Consider the following 16,499-nt stretch of genomic DNA (forward strand, 5'->3'; position numbering starts at 1 on the left):
TCTGGCAGCTGGTGAGGTGGCAGGTGTGACCCGCTGTGTCTGTGCTGTTATTGAGGTAAAATTCATCATGCTCATGTTGATGTTCTGCTGAGAAAACCTGGATTCTTTCTCAGGAATTCTTTGAAGAGCATCATGTCCAAGGGCTGTGTCTGCCTGCCTCTGCTTCGCTCACTGGAAGGTTTCTCCCTCCCTGATTGAAATCATATTCTGGTTTCTGGTTGCCAAAATACAACTCTTATCATGGAGACAGCAGAGGCAGAGCCACAGCAGAGCTGCAGGCAGGGATGTGCTCAGCTCTGCATCCTCCTGGATGCCCCTGGCCCCACAGGAAAGGGCAGCCCTGCAGGGCACTGCTGTGCCAAGGGCAGCCAGGTGGACCCAGATTTAATGAGGTTTTGTCTCACATGACTTCCTCCATCACAGGAAAGGAATGAGCAGGTGGAGTGGCTTTAAAGCAGGTCACAGAACATTGATAAGAGCTCCCTCTTTTAAATCTGAATTTAGGTAAAAAGCAAAGGATGGAGTGGGAGGTTTTTCTGTACCACAAAGGGCTCGTGCTTTGCTGTCACCCTGTGTGCAGGGCCAGGAGCTGTGGGTTTCTCTTGCTCTCTCACCAGTAGAGAAGAGGAGAACAGGGAGGGGATGGCTTGGAGTATTTTTGAGAGAAAATGCAAGACTGCAGGAGGGGAATATTTCACCACAGCCTATGGAAACGACTCCCCAGGCTGGCGTGGTTTTGCTATCAGGGTGTTTCTGATTTCCCTGATTTCCCTGCACTTCTCGTCCTGTACTGAGATAAGAGAGAAGATGCTCCATGCCTTCCACTCCTCTGGCATCATTCCCACACCCCTGAGAGAAAATCCTTTCCCTCCAGCCCTGCTTTTCCCCCTGCAGTCCCATTCCTGTTTCCTTCCTCGAGCTGTGTCCCCACCAGGCTTTTTCCAGAGGCAAAAGTGGAAAACCAGCAATTCCCATCAGAGGAGATGGCACATCCTGTAAATATTTCAGGGAATAATCTCTCTGAAGACTCTTTTGGGGATCTGGTGGCTCTTTAGGCTGTGTTTTGTTTGCCTTTTCTCTTTGCAGATGCTGCTCAGGGAAGGGGGAGGACAGGGAGCTTGTGCTGAGTAACAAGAGGCAGAGGACCATGACATTGCTTGTTTTTGTTCAGTCAGGCTGAGCAAAGCTCACTGTGCTCTGAGGCTGGAGAATGCCTTTAAGCCTCTCCTGAGAGAAATGCTCAGCTCGTGTGCTCTGTTCTGACTCGCCTCCAGCTCTGGTGGAGCAGATAAAGCTCAGCTGAGGAGGGGCAGATGCTCCCAGCACAGCTTCCCACCCTGAGAGCTGCTGGCAAAGCCAACTCCTCTGCCCTGGCTCTGCTCTGGGGCTCATCTCCAGCTCCAGATTTTATTCCAAAGACCCCCACAGGCACCCCCACACCCTGCATGGACACAGAGTGTGGGCTGTGCTGTTCTTCAGGTGTTCACGAGTGGGAGGGAGGAATTCATGGTGCAGCTGAGGAATAATTTAATATATGCATTTGTGTGGGGGGCTACATATGCATATAATCCTGTAACCACACATCACAGGCTTGGGAAATCTCTGGAAAAATCCCAGGTCAGCCATTCTGTGTGCAATTGTAGCTTTTCTCTGCTTTCTAACTCAGGCCTGAGGGTGGGAGCCTCTGTGTTCTGGTGCTGTTCATGCCTGATTGCTCCCCTGGGTGTGAGCACTGTGGGATGGCAGTGGGGAAGGTGTTCTTGGTGTTCTCTGCTGGCTGGAGATTGTCAGGAAGATTAAAAGAGCAGGAGGTGTTCTGGGGCTGGATGGAAATGCAAACCCAGCGTGTGGCACTGAGCAGGGTGGGGAGAGCAGTGCCAGGGTTCAAGGGTTTCTTCTCTCTCAAAAGCCATCACTTTGACTAATTTAAAAAATCCTGTGTGACATTTCTGCCTGTGTTTCCTGCCTCAGCCCTGCTTCCTGCAGCCTTCCCATCCCCCCCATGCCTCAGACTCTGCTGAGCCTCCACCTTTCTTTACACACATTTCCCCTTGCACGGAAAGAAATCTCTGTGGAATTTCCCCTCTTCCCTCCTGCCTGTTGCAAACACTGCATTTTCCGTCTCTCCCCATAAACTGGGATAGCCAGAGAGGGGAGGGAACTGCTCCATTTTGGCTCTGGGGGCTGAGGTGGGGTTAGGCAGGAGGGAGCTGGCAGTTCTCTGTTGTTTCTGTGAGCTCAGCACAGCAGGGAGGGTTTGATGTGCACAAGCTCTGTGTGAGGGGGCCAAGGCCACCAGGCACAGCACCCAGAGCTCAGTGTGGCAGCAGCAGATAGCAGGGGTGGCTGCAGCACTGCTGGGGAGAATGAGGCTGGAAAAAGCAGAGTTTGCATGGGAACTCCAGCTCGGCTGGCAGGTGATGCACCTGGCCTGCCATTGGGTCTGATTCCTGCTTGCCAACCAGCATTAAACACCTTATCTCTGCCCAGCAGGTGTGGTTTCAAAGCTGGCAAGTGTCTGTGCTGGGGACAAGCATTAATACCTGGGAATTTATGCATTAGGGCTTGTGAGACACTCGCTCTGCTGGAGAGCAAATCCAGCTGGTTAAAAGCTCAGTACATCAAACCTAGTTCAGCATCCATTGAAATCCTTTGGCTGTGCCTGTCCCTTGGTGCTTTCCATTCATCTGAGCTGCTGGTAGGACTCAGAACTGCTCAGCTGCAGAGTCTCCTTGGGGGATGTTGCTCCCATGAGCATCTGGAAGTTGATTTTTGCTGCTGATCAGTTCTTGCTGCCTTTCCTGATCAGTTCAGAGAAATTTTCACTGAGCACTGGTGTGACCATGCAGGAGATCTGCTGCAAGAGGTGCTGTCTTGAGCATCAGAGGATGCAAACAAACTGCTATTGCGGGCTGGAGTTATAAATACCAGGCTATTATGGAGGCAGTTTTAATGAAGGAAATGACTTGCCACTATTCATGCTGATTGTTGCGTGGGTTTTTGTTTGTTACCCCATTAAGAGGTTAAAAAAAAGGCAACTGTAGCTTCTTTGTGTCCTTTGGAGTGGCTTTCTCTGTCAGAACTGCAGTGCTGGGGATCTGGAGGTGGGGAGGCAGGGATTATTTTTACAGACAATGCTTTTCTTTAGTTTGAAATGAAAAATCAGGACTGACAAAGAGTGTCTGGCTTTTTTTTTTTTTTTTTCAGTGTATACCATAAAATCTAAACATCCAGCCTTGCCTTCAAGGTATCTGAAAGTATTTATTAGCTTCTATTTTATGAGAGTGATGGGATGTTTTTATCACTGTCTGTGGGTGAGTCTGGCTGCTCCCAGTGTGTGTGGTGCTGGCAGATCAGCTCTGTTTGCTTCTTCCAGGTGTGACTCCTGCCAGCCCAGGCTGGGGCCATGGCTGACATGATTTTTGGCAGTGGTTCAGGCCCCTGGGTTTGCCCCAACGACCGGCAGCTGGCCCTGAGAGCCAAGTGAGTCTTTTCCCTTTTCCCTTTCCCTTTTCCCCTTTCCCTTTTCCTTTTCCCCTTCCACCCTCAGCTCTGCCCTCACAGCTTTCCTGCTGTCTCTGGGCTCTTGGTCTCATCCTGCACCCATCCCACAGCCCTCCCCTGGGTGAAAGGAAGGGTTGGAGCACCCTAAATATAATTGATGGCATCCCCCAGCTGCCAGCACCCTTTTGTTTTAGGAACTTGTCATTAGTTCTCGTTTTCCCCCAAAGTTAAAATTACTGCGCAGCCTAAGGACTGAAAGGATGGGGATGAGTCAGGCTCTAGAAGTTCATTTTTCTTGGGTGTTTTCATTCCCTGGCAGCTGGGACTGTGCCACCTCTGCTTTTTCCTGAACCCCTGGGCTCAGCTGCTGCTGCAGAGTGTTAGAAAATAGGGGGACACCCCATGGTTTGAGGGGGCTGCCTGGCTGAGCACCCCACTGCCTCCTCCCCAGCCTGCAGAAACCTTCAGCAGGGCAGTGGTGCCCAGCAGTGCATCCTCCTGGCAGCCATAAGTGTATCCAGTGACCTCCAAACCCCTCCTGGATGGTAATTAATTAATTGAGCTGTGAAAGCTCCTGCCTGTTGCCAAGTGAGCCAAGGAGAGGCATCAGCTGCTGCATGGGAGGCATGGGGGTTTGCTGGAGTCCTCGTGTGAACCTGGGCCAGACCAAGGGAGGATGGTGCCAAATTTGTATTTCTAGGCATGCCCAGAGGTTTGTGTGCTTGAACTGAGGGCATGAGGGATGTGGGAGCCCCTGTGTCTGGCAGTTTGCTCTTGGCATTTGCGAGCCTGGCACCAGCATCCATCCCTGTGAGGGGATCCCCAGGACAGGCAGCCCCAGGGTGCTGCTGCTGCTTTATGGACAGACAGGAATAGGGGCTTGGAAAAACACAAACAGGAGCAGAAAGGGATGGCAGAGGGCAGGGAGAGGCAGCACAGCACTCATTGCTGCTGTGGAAATGAGCTCAGTGAGAGGAGCTTTGGGATTTAGGCAGGGAACAGACATCCCTGATGGGAGGCTGCTGTGGGTCTGCGTGCCTGGGCTGTGGGGCAGGAAAGATGAAACAGCAAAGCTTTAGAAATATGATTGCCTGGCAAAAGATTTTGAGAATATAGAAACTGATGGAAATATAGAAATGAGATTTTGAGAATATAGAAACAAGATGGAAATGAAAGCAAGCTTTGAGATACCTCAGTTACTGAGCAACTGGGAAAAACAATGATGTAGCCAGCTGAAGGTGATCCCCTTTTGCAGAAACAACGCCCTCTGCTTGCAGACAGCTCCAAGGGGCAGAGCAGACCCCACTGGCTTGGCAGAAGGGGTCCAAAGAGTAGGTTTTAGGATTTAAAATGTAACACAGTATGGTAATGTAATGATTCTTATAGGCTGTATGTAAATGCTATAGGATTTGTATCTTATATTAGATTGGCTAGTGAGAATTAGAATATTCAGCAATATTCTTCAGAAGAAGATTTATGGTATTGGAACAGAAACCTTGCTCTCTCATTTTCTCTTTACCACACCCTTGCCTTCTCTCTCTTTACCTCTCTCTCCCTCTTTGGGGCCTGCTCTGAGCTGGCAGCTCCCAGCAGTGCCCTGCACTTGGCCCTTTGCAATAAACCCCAATTTCCACGACCTGCCTCCAGATTTCTCTGCTCTCCATCCATCCCAACCATCCTCCAGGGCAGGGCTGGGGCTTTGTGCTTCCCTCCCCAGCTGAGTGCTGCCCTCCACGCCCTCCCACAGGCTCCAGACGGGCTGGTCAGTGCACACATTCCAGACTGAGAAGCAGAGGAAGATGCAGGCTCTGAGCCCCCAGGAGCTTGAGCTCATCCTGGGAGTGATCCGCAAGGCAGAGCAGCTGGACGTGGCGGAGCAGCAGCGCGTTGGGTACGGCCACGTTCCTGTCCCTTCCCTCCCTTCCCTCCCCAGAAAAGGCCAGCACAGGCAGGAGTGCCTCTCCCAGCTGCCTGAGCTCAGCCTCCATCCCTCACAGCATCCCTTAGGTCAGTGATTTTCCCCTCCTGCGGTGGTGTTCACAGGGGTTCTTGGATTGGGAAAGAGAGGAAAATCTGACTCCATGTTTCAGAAGGCTTGATTTATTATTTTATGATATGTATTACATTAAAACTACACTGAAAGAATAGAAGAAAAGGTTTCGTCAGAATGCTTAGCTAAGAATAGAAAAGAAAAGAATGATAACAAAGCTTCTGTCTCGGACAGAGGGTCCGAGCCAGCTGACTGTGATTGCCCATTAATTACAAACCAACATGAGCCAATCCCAGATGCAGCTGTTGCATTCCACAGCAGCAGATAACCATTGATTACATTTTGTTCCTGAGGCCTCTCAGCTTCTCAGTAGGAAAAATCCTAAGGAGAGGACTTTTCATGAAAAGATGTCTGTGACACCCTCCCAAGCTGCTTGTTTGGAGGTGATGACCGCTGGGGAGGGTGTCTGGTTTTCCTTCTCGCTGAAGTCTTTTCATGCTTTCTTTGAGCCTTGGGGGCTGCTGAGGGTGCAGCCCTGACACATGGGAAATGCAGGTGGTGCTGGGTGAGGCAGGGGCTCAGGGAGAGGCTGGGCAGTGCCCAGGGCATGGATGGCTCAGGATCACTGCTGGCAGTGCAATCAGGTTTTCCCTTGTCCGTGCCAGGCCCCTGGGATTTTGCCTGGAACAGAGAATGAGTTTAGGTTCTAGTTGGCTGAGCCCTCAGGATGGGGTTTGCTAGCTTGAATTATTTAATTTACAGGCATCCTTTTGCTGCTGCAGGTTCCCATTTGCTCTCAGTCCTGCTGGAGGCCTGGCCTGAGCTCTGTGTGTGATCATCCTGCCTTCAGAGGCAGGGAGCTGGGCAGCCCTGCAGCATTTCCCAGCAGAGTTTGTGTTCATGGGACACCAATCCCAGGGACCCCCAGCCCCAGTCCAGCAGGCCCTGCTTCCCTGTGCTCGTTAGTGAGGGCTAGTGAGGAGTGGCAGTGATGTTTTTGTGATAAATGGGAGCCCCCAGCAGCAGCCCGTGACCCTGAGGGCCTGCCTGTTCCTGTGTGCTTGCTGCTGGAGCTGCAGCAAGTGCTCCCCTCGCAGCTCCTGCGGTCAGGCATCCTCTGAAACGCCTTTTGTTCACTCCCAGGAGCTCTTTTGTGCCGGAGTCCAAGTCGAGGATCATAAATCCACTAATGATGGCTCTCTCTGGCTGTGCAGCCTGACCTCCCCACCACGGCAGCACCTCTTTCAAACAGCCTTGCTCTCCTGGTGGATGGGACATTAGCACTAATGAGAGTGGGATTCATGGATGGCAGGATCAGTCCCTCCTGCTGCTGGTGCTGATGAATGGCCTGGCTGCTGCAGATGGCCTGAGGGTTGCCAAGCAGTGATCTCATGGCAGAGCAGCCTTGCTCTGCATGCTCCCCACACCCTGCATCCTCATTGCCTGTCCCGCCTCCCTGCCCTCTCCCAGCCCTGCTGCTGCAGACATTGAGCATGCACATGTGCTTCTTGTCTTCCAAATGCGCTCTGGGAGGGAGCAGGGAGCAGTCACTGCCATTCCTGTGCCACAGCCAGGCTCATTTTGGTCTGATGGCTTCAGTCTGGCTCATTTTGGCCTTCAGCCTGGCCTTCCTGCTCCTAACGGGATGTCAGTGCCTGCCCTGCTGCTTTCAGAGATGGGAAATGGAGAGGGCTTGGCAGGTTTAGCTCCTTTGCCCCTTTCCCAGTGCTTTTTGACTTGCCCTGGCATGAGGGCAAGACAATGTACAAAACTTAAACATTCACAGAAATAGATATGTGCTATTTTGATGTCCCCACTTAAGTATATTGTGTAAAGATCTTCTCCAGCTACATTGAAATATAAGATTTCAAGACCCATATACAAGCCTTGGGTGCTGTAGAATACTATAGATCATATTGGCTCCCCTTGGGAAGGCACGCAAAAAAATTTCATTCAGGTAGCAATGTTTTTACTGCTGTTTTGTAGATTAGAAGTGTTCCTGTATTGTTTCAACTAATTCAATTCATTCAAATTTAGATTTTCTCACAAGAAATAATAACTTTAAACCATGGCAAACTTTTCTGAAACGTTCCTTTTAGCATGCCAAAATGTAAATAATAAAGGAAATAAATGGGTATGGGCTGGGAGCTTTCCCTGCAGTGCTGTGACCGTGCTGTGCCTCCTGCCCGCAGGCGCCTGGTGGAGAGGCTGGAGAACATGAGGAGGAACGCCATGGGGAACGGCCTCTCGCAGTGCCTGCTCTGTGGGGAGATGCTGGGGCTGCTGGGCAGCTCCTCTGTCTTCTGCCAGGACTGCAAAAAGGTGGGTTTGCTCACACGAGCCTGTCCCTGGCAGCAGAACTCTCCAGGAAACACCAGCAGGCCCTTGGAGAGCTCTGCAGGGTCATTTTATTGTCACTGGTGCTGTCAGACCATCGAGTTTGCTGTGGCAGCCTGGTGATAACCAGAGATTCCTCAGGATCCTGGTGATAGCAAGAGATTCTTCAAGATCCTGGTGATAATAAGAGATTCAGGATCCTGTTGATAACAAGAGATTCCTCAGGATCCTGGTAATAACAAAAGATTCCTCAGGATCCTGGTGCTAACAAGAGATTCAGGATCCTGTTGATAGCAAAAGATTCCTCAGGATCTTGGTGATAACAAAAGATTCCTCAGGATCCTGGTGCTAACAAGAGATTCAGGATCCTGTTGATAGCAAGAGATTCCTCAGCATTATGGTGATAATAAAAGATTCCTCAGCATCCTGGTGATAATAAGAGATCCTGGTGACAATAAGAGGTTCCTCAGGATCTTGGTGATGGCAAGAGGTTCCTCATGATCCTGGTGATAACATGAGATTCCTCAGGATCCCGGTGATAATAAGAGGTTCCTCAGGATCCTGGTGATAACAAGAGATTCAGGATCCTAGTGATAGCAAGAGATTCCTCAGGATCCCAAAAAGTGCCTGAGCTGCCCTCAGAGCTCGGATGGGCTGTGCCAGCCCCCTCTGCAATTCCCAGCTGGGATTTTTGGGGTTTGCAGCATGGGACAAGGGGCAGGAATGTGCAGCCACCAGAGACAGCTCACAACAGAGTCTGTGAGCTTTGCTGGCCCTCACTGCAAGGTCTCACTTCCAGGAGGACCCAAGTCCATCCTCAAGCTCCAAACCAGTGCAAGTTTTCCATCCCTGAGCCTCAGGGAGTGCCTGTGTTGTGTGAGTTGCTGCTCTCCAGCACCCCAGGGTTGGTTCCTGCTGCTCTGGGCTCCACAGCTGAGGGGTTCATCTGTATTTCTGTGGAGATTATGATCTCCAAGGCAACCTGCCTCTGCTGGGAGGCTGCTTTTCCTGCTCTTGAAGCCCACCTTCCCTGGGGAATCACCTCTGGGGGTTCCTTCATGTCTGCTGTGGCAAGGTGAGGGCACCTGCTGGGTGCTGCAGTGGTTCTGCTGAGTTAAACCTGCTGCTTTCACTTTTTTTTTTTTAAATAAAAACTACCATGGACTGGTGGTTGGACCGTGGTGGACCAAGCCTCTGTGGCTCTGCTGGCTTTTGTGGGACACAGTGCAGAGCAGGTTCCTCCAGTGGAGGCCACAGAAATCACTGGGATTGTGCAGAAAATTCCTTCCAAGGCAGTGCTTGGGGAAGGAAACACAAATCTTGGAGCCCCTGGCTCCTAAACCATGGGGAAAGCAGATTTTAGGGAAGGGGTGTGGGATGAAGCAGCAGTGGGGAGTGGAAGGTTGGGTTTGGATGGGAGCAGCGTGGTCTCTGTGCACTGTGGACAGCAAAGGGTGGGTGACAGGCAGGAGATTCTTGGCTGTTTCCTGTGTTTCAGGCATCTGGAATAACAGGATGTGCTCTGTTCCTGCCTCCCTCCCCTGGCAGTTCTGCCCTCACCTTGTCAGGAGCCAGCTAAGTCACGTTGCCATGGGGCTTTTTAACCAATTTCCTGTGAACTCTGAGCACTATTGAGGGGGCAGGGGCTGCTTCAGGCACTTCCCAGGCCTGTCCCCTTGCAGGAGTGACCCTCAGCTGTCCCTGAGGAGGGCTGTGACCAGAAAACCCCAGAGAAATGCTGGGATTTTTTTTATTTTCTTTTTTTTTCTTTCTTTATATTTTTCTTTTTTTTTTCCCTTTTTTCCCCTTTTTTTCCCTTTTTTTCCCTTTTTTTTTTCTTTTTCTTTTTTTCTTTTTCTTTTCTTTTCCTTTTTGTCTTTTTGTCTTTTCCTTTGTTTTCTTTTCCTTTTCCTCCTTTCCTTTTCCTCCTTTCCTTCTTCTTCTTTTCTTTTTGTAATTCCCTTTTGTCTGGAGTCTGTTGGGCAGTTCAGCAGCATTCACATCCAGGTTGATTTAGGTGAGCCCCAACTTTTCCAGGGTGCATTTTGCAGCTGCTGTCAGACTGGCTGCACTTTTCAGCTCTGTGCTAGCCCAAGCCAATTCTGCCTGGGTGCCCTGGGCTCGTCCCCTTCTGCTTTTTAATGCTGTGAACTCAGGGAACAGCCAACCCTTCAGCAGAGCACAGAGTGAACTGCTTGTTCCCTCTTGTCCAGGGATATCCATCACTCATGGAGTGCTGTGTGCAATGAGCAATTTGTCAGGGAATTATGGATTTTTTAAAGTTCATATTTTTCTGGCAGGCACTGCTCTGGTACCGTGTCATTGCAGCACATTTAATTCAGTGCCAGGAATTGTAATGATGCACCTGAAACACAGCAAAGAATTTACCTTCAGCAAATCCCTGCTGCTGAACAGAGCTTCTGCACGTGTGATGGATCTTCTAAGTGCCACTTTCTGCTTTGGAAAGAATGCTTTTAATATTGGTTTTTATTATCTGGGAAATATTAATTGTGGCAAGACAAAGGTGTGTGCAAAGCCAGATGTGTTAACAACAGTAGGAGTGAGACAAAGCCCAGGGTGCTTTACCATGCAGAGGGGATTAATGTCATGAGTAAAAAGGTGAAGGATGAGTGGGAGAGGAAAGTGCTTTGTCTTGTGTTTAATGAGAAATGGGGCTGCATTTAATGCCCTTGATTTTTATGTCTTCTTCAGAGGGGTTCTGAGTGATGCTAGATTTCCCAGCCACTCTGCAGAGGAGGGGAGGAGGAGGAGGAAAACACCGTTTTAATGTTGGGATTGTTCAGAATTCGTGGCCGGGAGTAAAACCGGTTGGGAATTTCCACTAGAGGGAGCGTTTGAATGTGCTATCCGTGTGGGGATTGGGATTTTGGAGGGTGTTCCAGGCTGAGCTGCTCCCTCAGGAGGGAGGGAGAGTTTGGGGTGTTTTAGGTGGGGTCTGTGGCTGAATCTGCCAATCCCCTTGGCTTGGGGAGCTCCGTGCTGAGGGGTGATGCTCCAGGCTCAACAAGCTGCTCATTATTTCTCTGGGAGGATGAGGATGAGGGCAGAATTAAATAATTACGCTGAAGAGCACTTGTATGGCCTGGCAGGGAATGGGGCTGGAGGAACCCACCCAGATCTCCATTCTGCCCCCTCCCAGAACATTCCTCTTTTCTCACTCATTCTTTCAGCAGCTACAATCCAGGAGTTCAATCTTCTTCATCAGAATGACCAAATTTTAAATTAGATGGGGTGGGGAAGTGGGATGGGGAAGATGAGACCTTCATCCCTGGGCACAGGAGCAGCCTGGTGTGGAGGATGTGTGAATCTGTGGACATCCAATCCTCATGGATATCTCAGCAAGCTCTTGCTCTCCTCTTGTGAGTGGCTGTTCCTCCGTGAGGATCAAAGGATTCATCCCATTTCTCATTCAGGCTGCGCTGCCAGGGCTGATAGGCATCAGCTTCATTATGTAATGCTGGGTGATTCAGGTTGTAAATGGCTCGGGATGCCAGCAGAGACAGCAGAAAGGGCTCTGCAGAGCCACAGACACTCAGGAAATGTGTGTAACCATGGCCATGGCTAAACGGCCCCAGAGCAAGGAGAGAGTGCTGAGAAGGAAGGGAAAATGTGGGATTCAACAATTGTGTATGAGAGGAGGAAGGCGAGCATTCCCAACCTTGCACTTGTGCCTGCTTACAGCTGCTTTCCACACCACAGAGACTGGGGGATTGAGGGGAATAAAAAAGCAGCTCTGGAGATTCACCTGTGTGTGATGGGGTTTGGTTTGCCCTGCCCCGTTCTCTCCTCTCCCTGGGGTCAAGGACTGTGCTGTGGGTTTCCCTTTGTCTCCTGTCCTCACAGCCCTGCAGCACCTTCCTGCAGGCAGCGCTTCTCCTGGAAAAACTGGGAATTTGTGCCACGCTTTGGGTTTTTAAGGGGAGCAAAACAGAGCTGTTCTTCTCAACCTTCTGTCCCCCAAGGGCTGTGGGGAGCTGCTAACACCACCTCTCTTTTTTTTTTGTTTTTTTCTCCCTTTTTTTTTTCTCTCTCCTTGTTTCAGAAAGTTTGCACCAAGTGTGGGATAGAAACTGTTGGAGCCCAGAAACGTCCCCTGTGGCTGTGCAAGATCTGCAGTGAGCAGAGAGAGGTAAAACCCAGCTGTGGGGAGCTGGGGCTCAGCAGCACCCACCTGCCCAGCCCAGAGCTGTGCACAGCACCTGTGGGCTCTTCCCTGGGCATTGCAAGGCAGAAAATGGGATTTGGGAGGCCGGGCAGGCTCAAACACACACACAGTGGTGACAACTTTGTTTTATGAAGGAGTGAAGGGTAAAAATCCCACTGACTTTGTGGGATTTTTCTAGCTCTGGCCATAAAGTTGTTCCCTTACACCCTTTCCCTCCTCACTCTGTGGGAAATAAACTTGGCTAACTGTTTTTTTTTAATACAGCTTGAGAGATGTAGAGCATAACTGCAATATTTGCCCCACTAAAAATAACTAGAATTGCAGCCTTTAAATCTGTTTTCCTCCCTGCCTGCAAAATCCCATAACTTGCCAGTGTGTGAGGCTTCTAATGCAGGTCTCTAAATTTTATATCCTTCATCCTTGACTTTACACTAAAAAAAAAAAAAGAAAAAGTAATGGTCTGCCTCAATTCTTGTCTGCCAGCCAGCATCCCCCAACTCTGAAGTGAAGTTTGTGAATTTGTTCTGTGATTACAGATGGATTTTCACTTGTTCCCATCAATTTATTCTGGGCTTTGGCTTGTGGTCCTTGAGCATCAATCCAGTCCAGCTATTTCAGACCAAGCTGTACCCAGCTGTGTAACCTGGGTGCTCTGCTAAATCAATTTTTGAAGTGTAGTGAGAGTGTTTGTGCAGTTTTTGGAGGTGCTGAATTTTTTTCTTTAATTAGTTGTGGAAACTTTGCATTGCTTAGGTTTTACATTGGAGGGGTTTTTTTTTTTTTTGTGTGGGAGCACCCACAAAATCCATGTTCAGGTAAAATGAGGGATACGTGGATGGTGATAATTTAAATTATCAGCAGCAGTGTGGGTAGGGCAGGAAGAGAGCATTCCAGCTCCCTGGATTTTGATAACAATTTGATACACTGAATCATCTGGATGTTTTGAATTCCAGATAGAGATCCCAAAATAGAGACTGAGGCAGGTGCAGGTATTCTCTGTGCTCTGCAGAGAAAGGCAGGGACTAAAATTTGCTTTATTTCCTTTATTCTCTTGGGTTTTTTTCAATCTCTCTGTACCACTGTGGGTTTTTTCCTATTTCTTAAAAAAAGAATAAGTAACCTGGTCAGTGGGCAGAGAATATTGATGTGTCCAGCACGTGTTATGTGTGGCCAGAGCGTGAGGGTGTGATAACCTCCAGCACTCACTCTGTGAGCCCTGAGATGCAGCCAAAGTGCATCCCTGAGGAAAATGGATGGACCTTTCCTTCTTAGACTAAATCACAGCCTCAGCTTGCCTCTCAACACTTAGCTTCTGCTTTATTTTCCAATTCCCTTTAAGAAGGTGGGTTCAAGCCTGTCTCCTTTTTTATTTATGCTGCTGCTGGTGCCCTGCACAGGAGAGGGTTGGGAGGGTCACAGTGAGGGCAGACAGACATCAAATCATCCATCCCCTGTGTCTTCCTACATGCCCTGCCTTGATTTTGGGGGTTTTATGCCCTGCCTTGATTTTGGGGGTTTGGGAGCTGAGAATTAGAGAAACCTTGGCCAAGGAATTTGAGGTAAATCAGAATAAATGTGGCCCAGCAGGATCTGAGGCTGCTGGGGTTGGGCATCCCATGCACCCCAGCCCTTTAACTCTCTGCACAGCCTTATTTTGACTGGTAGCACCAGATTCTGCAGAGCACCTTCCTGAATTACCCCTTATACATATATTTTTATATATCTATATATCCATAATTAGCAATGCTATCATTGTAATTAAATCCTCTTGGAAGCATTTGTGCACATTTACATTTGAATTGACACATCCAGAATTGTAGGGATAATGAAAGCAGTTTCAGTGGGGTGGGGGGAAGCTTTTTTTTTTAAAACTGCCTTGAATATGAAAGAGAGTGTCAGCTACCTGGGACCTGTTAAAAGTTTTAATTTGCCCTCTCTGCTTCACTTTCCTTTTCATTCCTTCTCCTTCACTACACAGCATTTTCATGGCTGCATTTCTCAGTTTATCACACAAAGATTTTTGTGCTGGAGGAGCAGTGTCATCTCCTCCTCTTTTGCCCCCAGGGCTTCCCTTTTCAAATATCCACTCCTACCACTTGGAACACTGTAAAGCAGCATAGCTTGGGGTTATTCCTGCCTGGCATGACGATTTCCTGGCAAAACACCCCAGGAATGGAGAGGGGTGTTTATTTTGGGTGACTCTGGATTGAATAGGAGCGATGTGCACCTGTTTGCAATTGAAAGAACTCATCAGTAGCCTCTGCCATATTATTTTGGGGGTGGCAGCGAGTAGTTAGACTCAAAATAGTGTCCTCTAGAATAGAGGGGGGGGAAAAAAAGAGGCCTGATTGAAAGGGGGATGATAAATGGTTGAAGGCTGGCAGGCACTGCAGCTCGAGAAACGTCGGGGTCAGGGGGGCGATGGATTTTGCTGTTCCAGAAACAAAGCTGGGAATGGTAATTCCACTGCCTTTTAATTTCCTTCATCCTCAAGTGCCCAACGTGGGAGTCGGCAGCAGCTTGCTGTAAATAATGTAATTGGAAATCTCTGTGTTATGGAAAAGCAGATGAATGCAAATAACGAGGCTGAGGAGCTCTGGCTCTCTCCCTCTCTCCGTGCTGCCAGCGGTGTTTGCAGGGCTGGGACAGAGGGGCTGTGTGGGGATGTGCTGCAGGCAGGACAATTTTCCTTGCTGGAGCCCACAGAAAGCTGCTTCCCCACCTTTGGGTATTGCTGGTGTCTGCACGGCAGGGTAAATGTGGGTGGTTTTGCTCTCACCAAGCCCAGGCTGCTGTGAAGGAAAGGGCTGCAGGGTGCTGTGACGGTGTTCACAGGGCTCTCAGGTTCAGGGAAGAGATGAGGATCTGACTCCATGTTTCAGAAGGCTGATTTATTATTTTATGATATATATTACATTAAAACTATACTAAAAGAATAGAAGAAAGGATTTCATCAGAAGGCTGGCTAAGAATAGAATAGCAAAGAATCATAACAAAGGCTCTGTCTCGGACTCTATGTCTGATCCAGCTGACTGTGATTGCCCATTAATTACAAACAAACCAACATGGGCTAATCAAAGATCCACCTGTTGCATTCCACAGCAGCAGATAACCATTGTTTACATTTTGTTCCTGAGGCTTCTCAGCTTCTCAGGAGGAAAAATCTTAAGGAAAGGATTTTTATAAAAGATGTCTGCGACAGGGTGGGAACACTGCATGGCACGAGCAGGAGCTGGCGGAGCAAAATGTGGCTTTGTAGCAAAGATCTTTTCTAAGTGTTGGAACTCAGAACATCCCTCTGGGTGTCCAGAGTTGCCAGGGGGCTCAGAGACCCTTGCCAGAGCACCTGTATGAGGACCTGAAAGTCCCAGAAGTTTAAATAGTATAATAATAAAATTATCACAGGGTGAAAATGTAGGTTTTAGGATTTTTGGCATGGGGGTTTTGGAGACAAGATGGAGGAACTTGGGCGTGTCTAGCCTTTCTTCTTCTTCTTCTTGGTCTCCATCTTCTGCAGTGCTGTTGGCACTTTGGGATTGGTTTAGAATAGAAGTGCACTGTCTAACACATGTGATGGGTATTGGAAAGTAATTCTAAATATGTTATATAGGTGATAGGTATTGGAAAGTAATTGTAAATATGTAGTTTGTAGTATAAAAAGACAACACCACCCTGAGGGAGGTCAGAGTGCCTGTGGCTGCCCTGCTGAGCAGATCTCGGCTGGGCAGAGAGAAAATTTTATAGATAAGAATTAATCAACAACCTCAAGACTGAAAACTGCAGAGCTCTGACTCGATCTAAGCAGGGGTTTGGTGAGGAGGACTCTGGGGAGGCTGCAAGTGTTTGTTGTGATTCCCCAAGCTGTGATCCACCTCTTTATCAGCAAGCCCTAGTGTTTTCCCTGCTCAGGAGCTTGTTTTAGCACTTGTGTGCTCAGAGCAGCAACATGAGTCTCAGCAGGGCCCAGTGATTCTGTGTCAGGTCCCATTTCCAGGCTGCTCTTGAAAATGCTCGATAAAATCCCCATCTGCTTCTGCGTGTGTCACTCCATAGCTGCAGTGATGGCTTGATGCAGCTTTAATGGGAATATTATCAGGGTTATAAAAGGCATTTATCTGTCATGGCCATGGCTGTCCCTCTCCCTGGTGACATTCCAGCTCCACCCAAACTCAGGCTGCTGTGGGGAACAAATTCCACCTTAATGTGAGCTGGTGGGAGCAGCATTCTCCTTTCCTTGGCAAGAGTAAACTCCTGCTGAGAAATAAGAATTTTATTCTCAAGGCTCTGTTACAGATGGATTAATCTAAAATCAAGCAAGGACTTTGCTGTCAGGCCACTCTGGCCATCAATCAAATGCCATCAATAGCAGTCAACAACATCAACCATGGATCAAAACGTGGAGTTTTGATCCAAGGATGCTCGGAGTGCAGAGCAGGATGTGATCCCTGGTCCTTTGGGACGGGCTGTGCTGCAAACCTGCAG

The 16,499-nt window shown here is 49.0% G+C and overlaps 1 protein-coding gene across 1 annotated transcript in view; it reads left to right on the forward strand.

Annotated features, from left to right (window-relative positions):
• The first annotated feature begins 3,392 nt into the window (after nt 1–3,392).
• The window catches only part of RPH3AL (rabphilin 3A like (without C2 domains)), a 31,120-nt gene continuing 18,013 nt past the window's right edge, over nt 3,393–16,499 (forward strand). The window contains exons 1-4 of the mRNA XM_058037789.1: nt 3,393–3,483; nt 5,252–5,395; nt 7,687–7,816; nt 11,895–11,981. Of these exons, the coding sequence (XP_057893772.1) occupies nt 3,407–3,483; nt 5,252–5,395; nt 7,687–7,816; nt 11,895–11,981 (438 nt within the window). The 5' untranslated portion in view covers nt 3,393–3,406. The remainder of the gene's footprint in view (nt 3,484–5,251; nt 5,396–7,686; nt 7,817–11,894; nt 11,982–16,499) is intronic.

Source organism: Melospiza georgiana, chromosome 19 (assembly GCF_028018845.1).
Source record: "Melospiza georgiana isolate bMelGeo1 chromosome 19, bMelGeo1.pri, whole genome shotgun sequence".
In the NCBI taxonomy this organism is placed as follows: domain Eukaryota; kingdom Metazoa; phylum Chordata; class Aves; order Passeriformes; family Passerellidae; genus Melospiza; species Melospiza georgiana.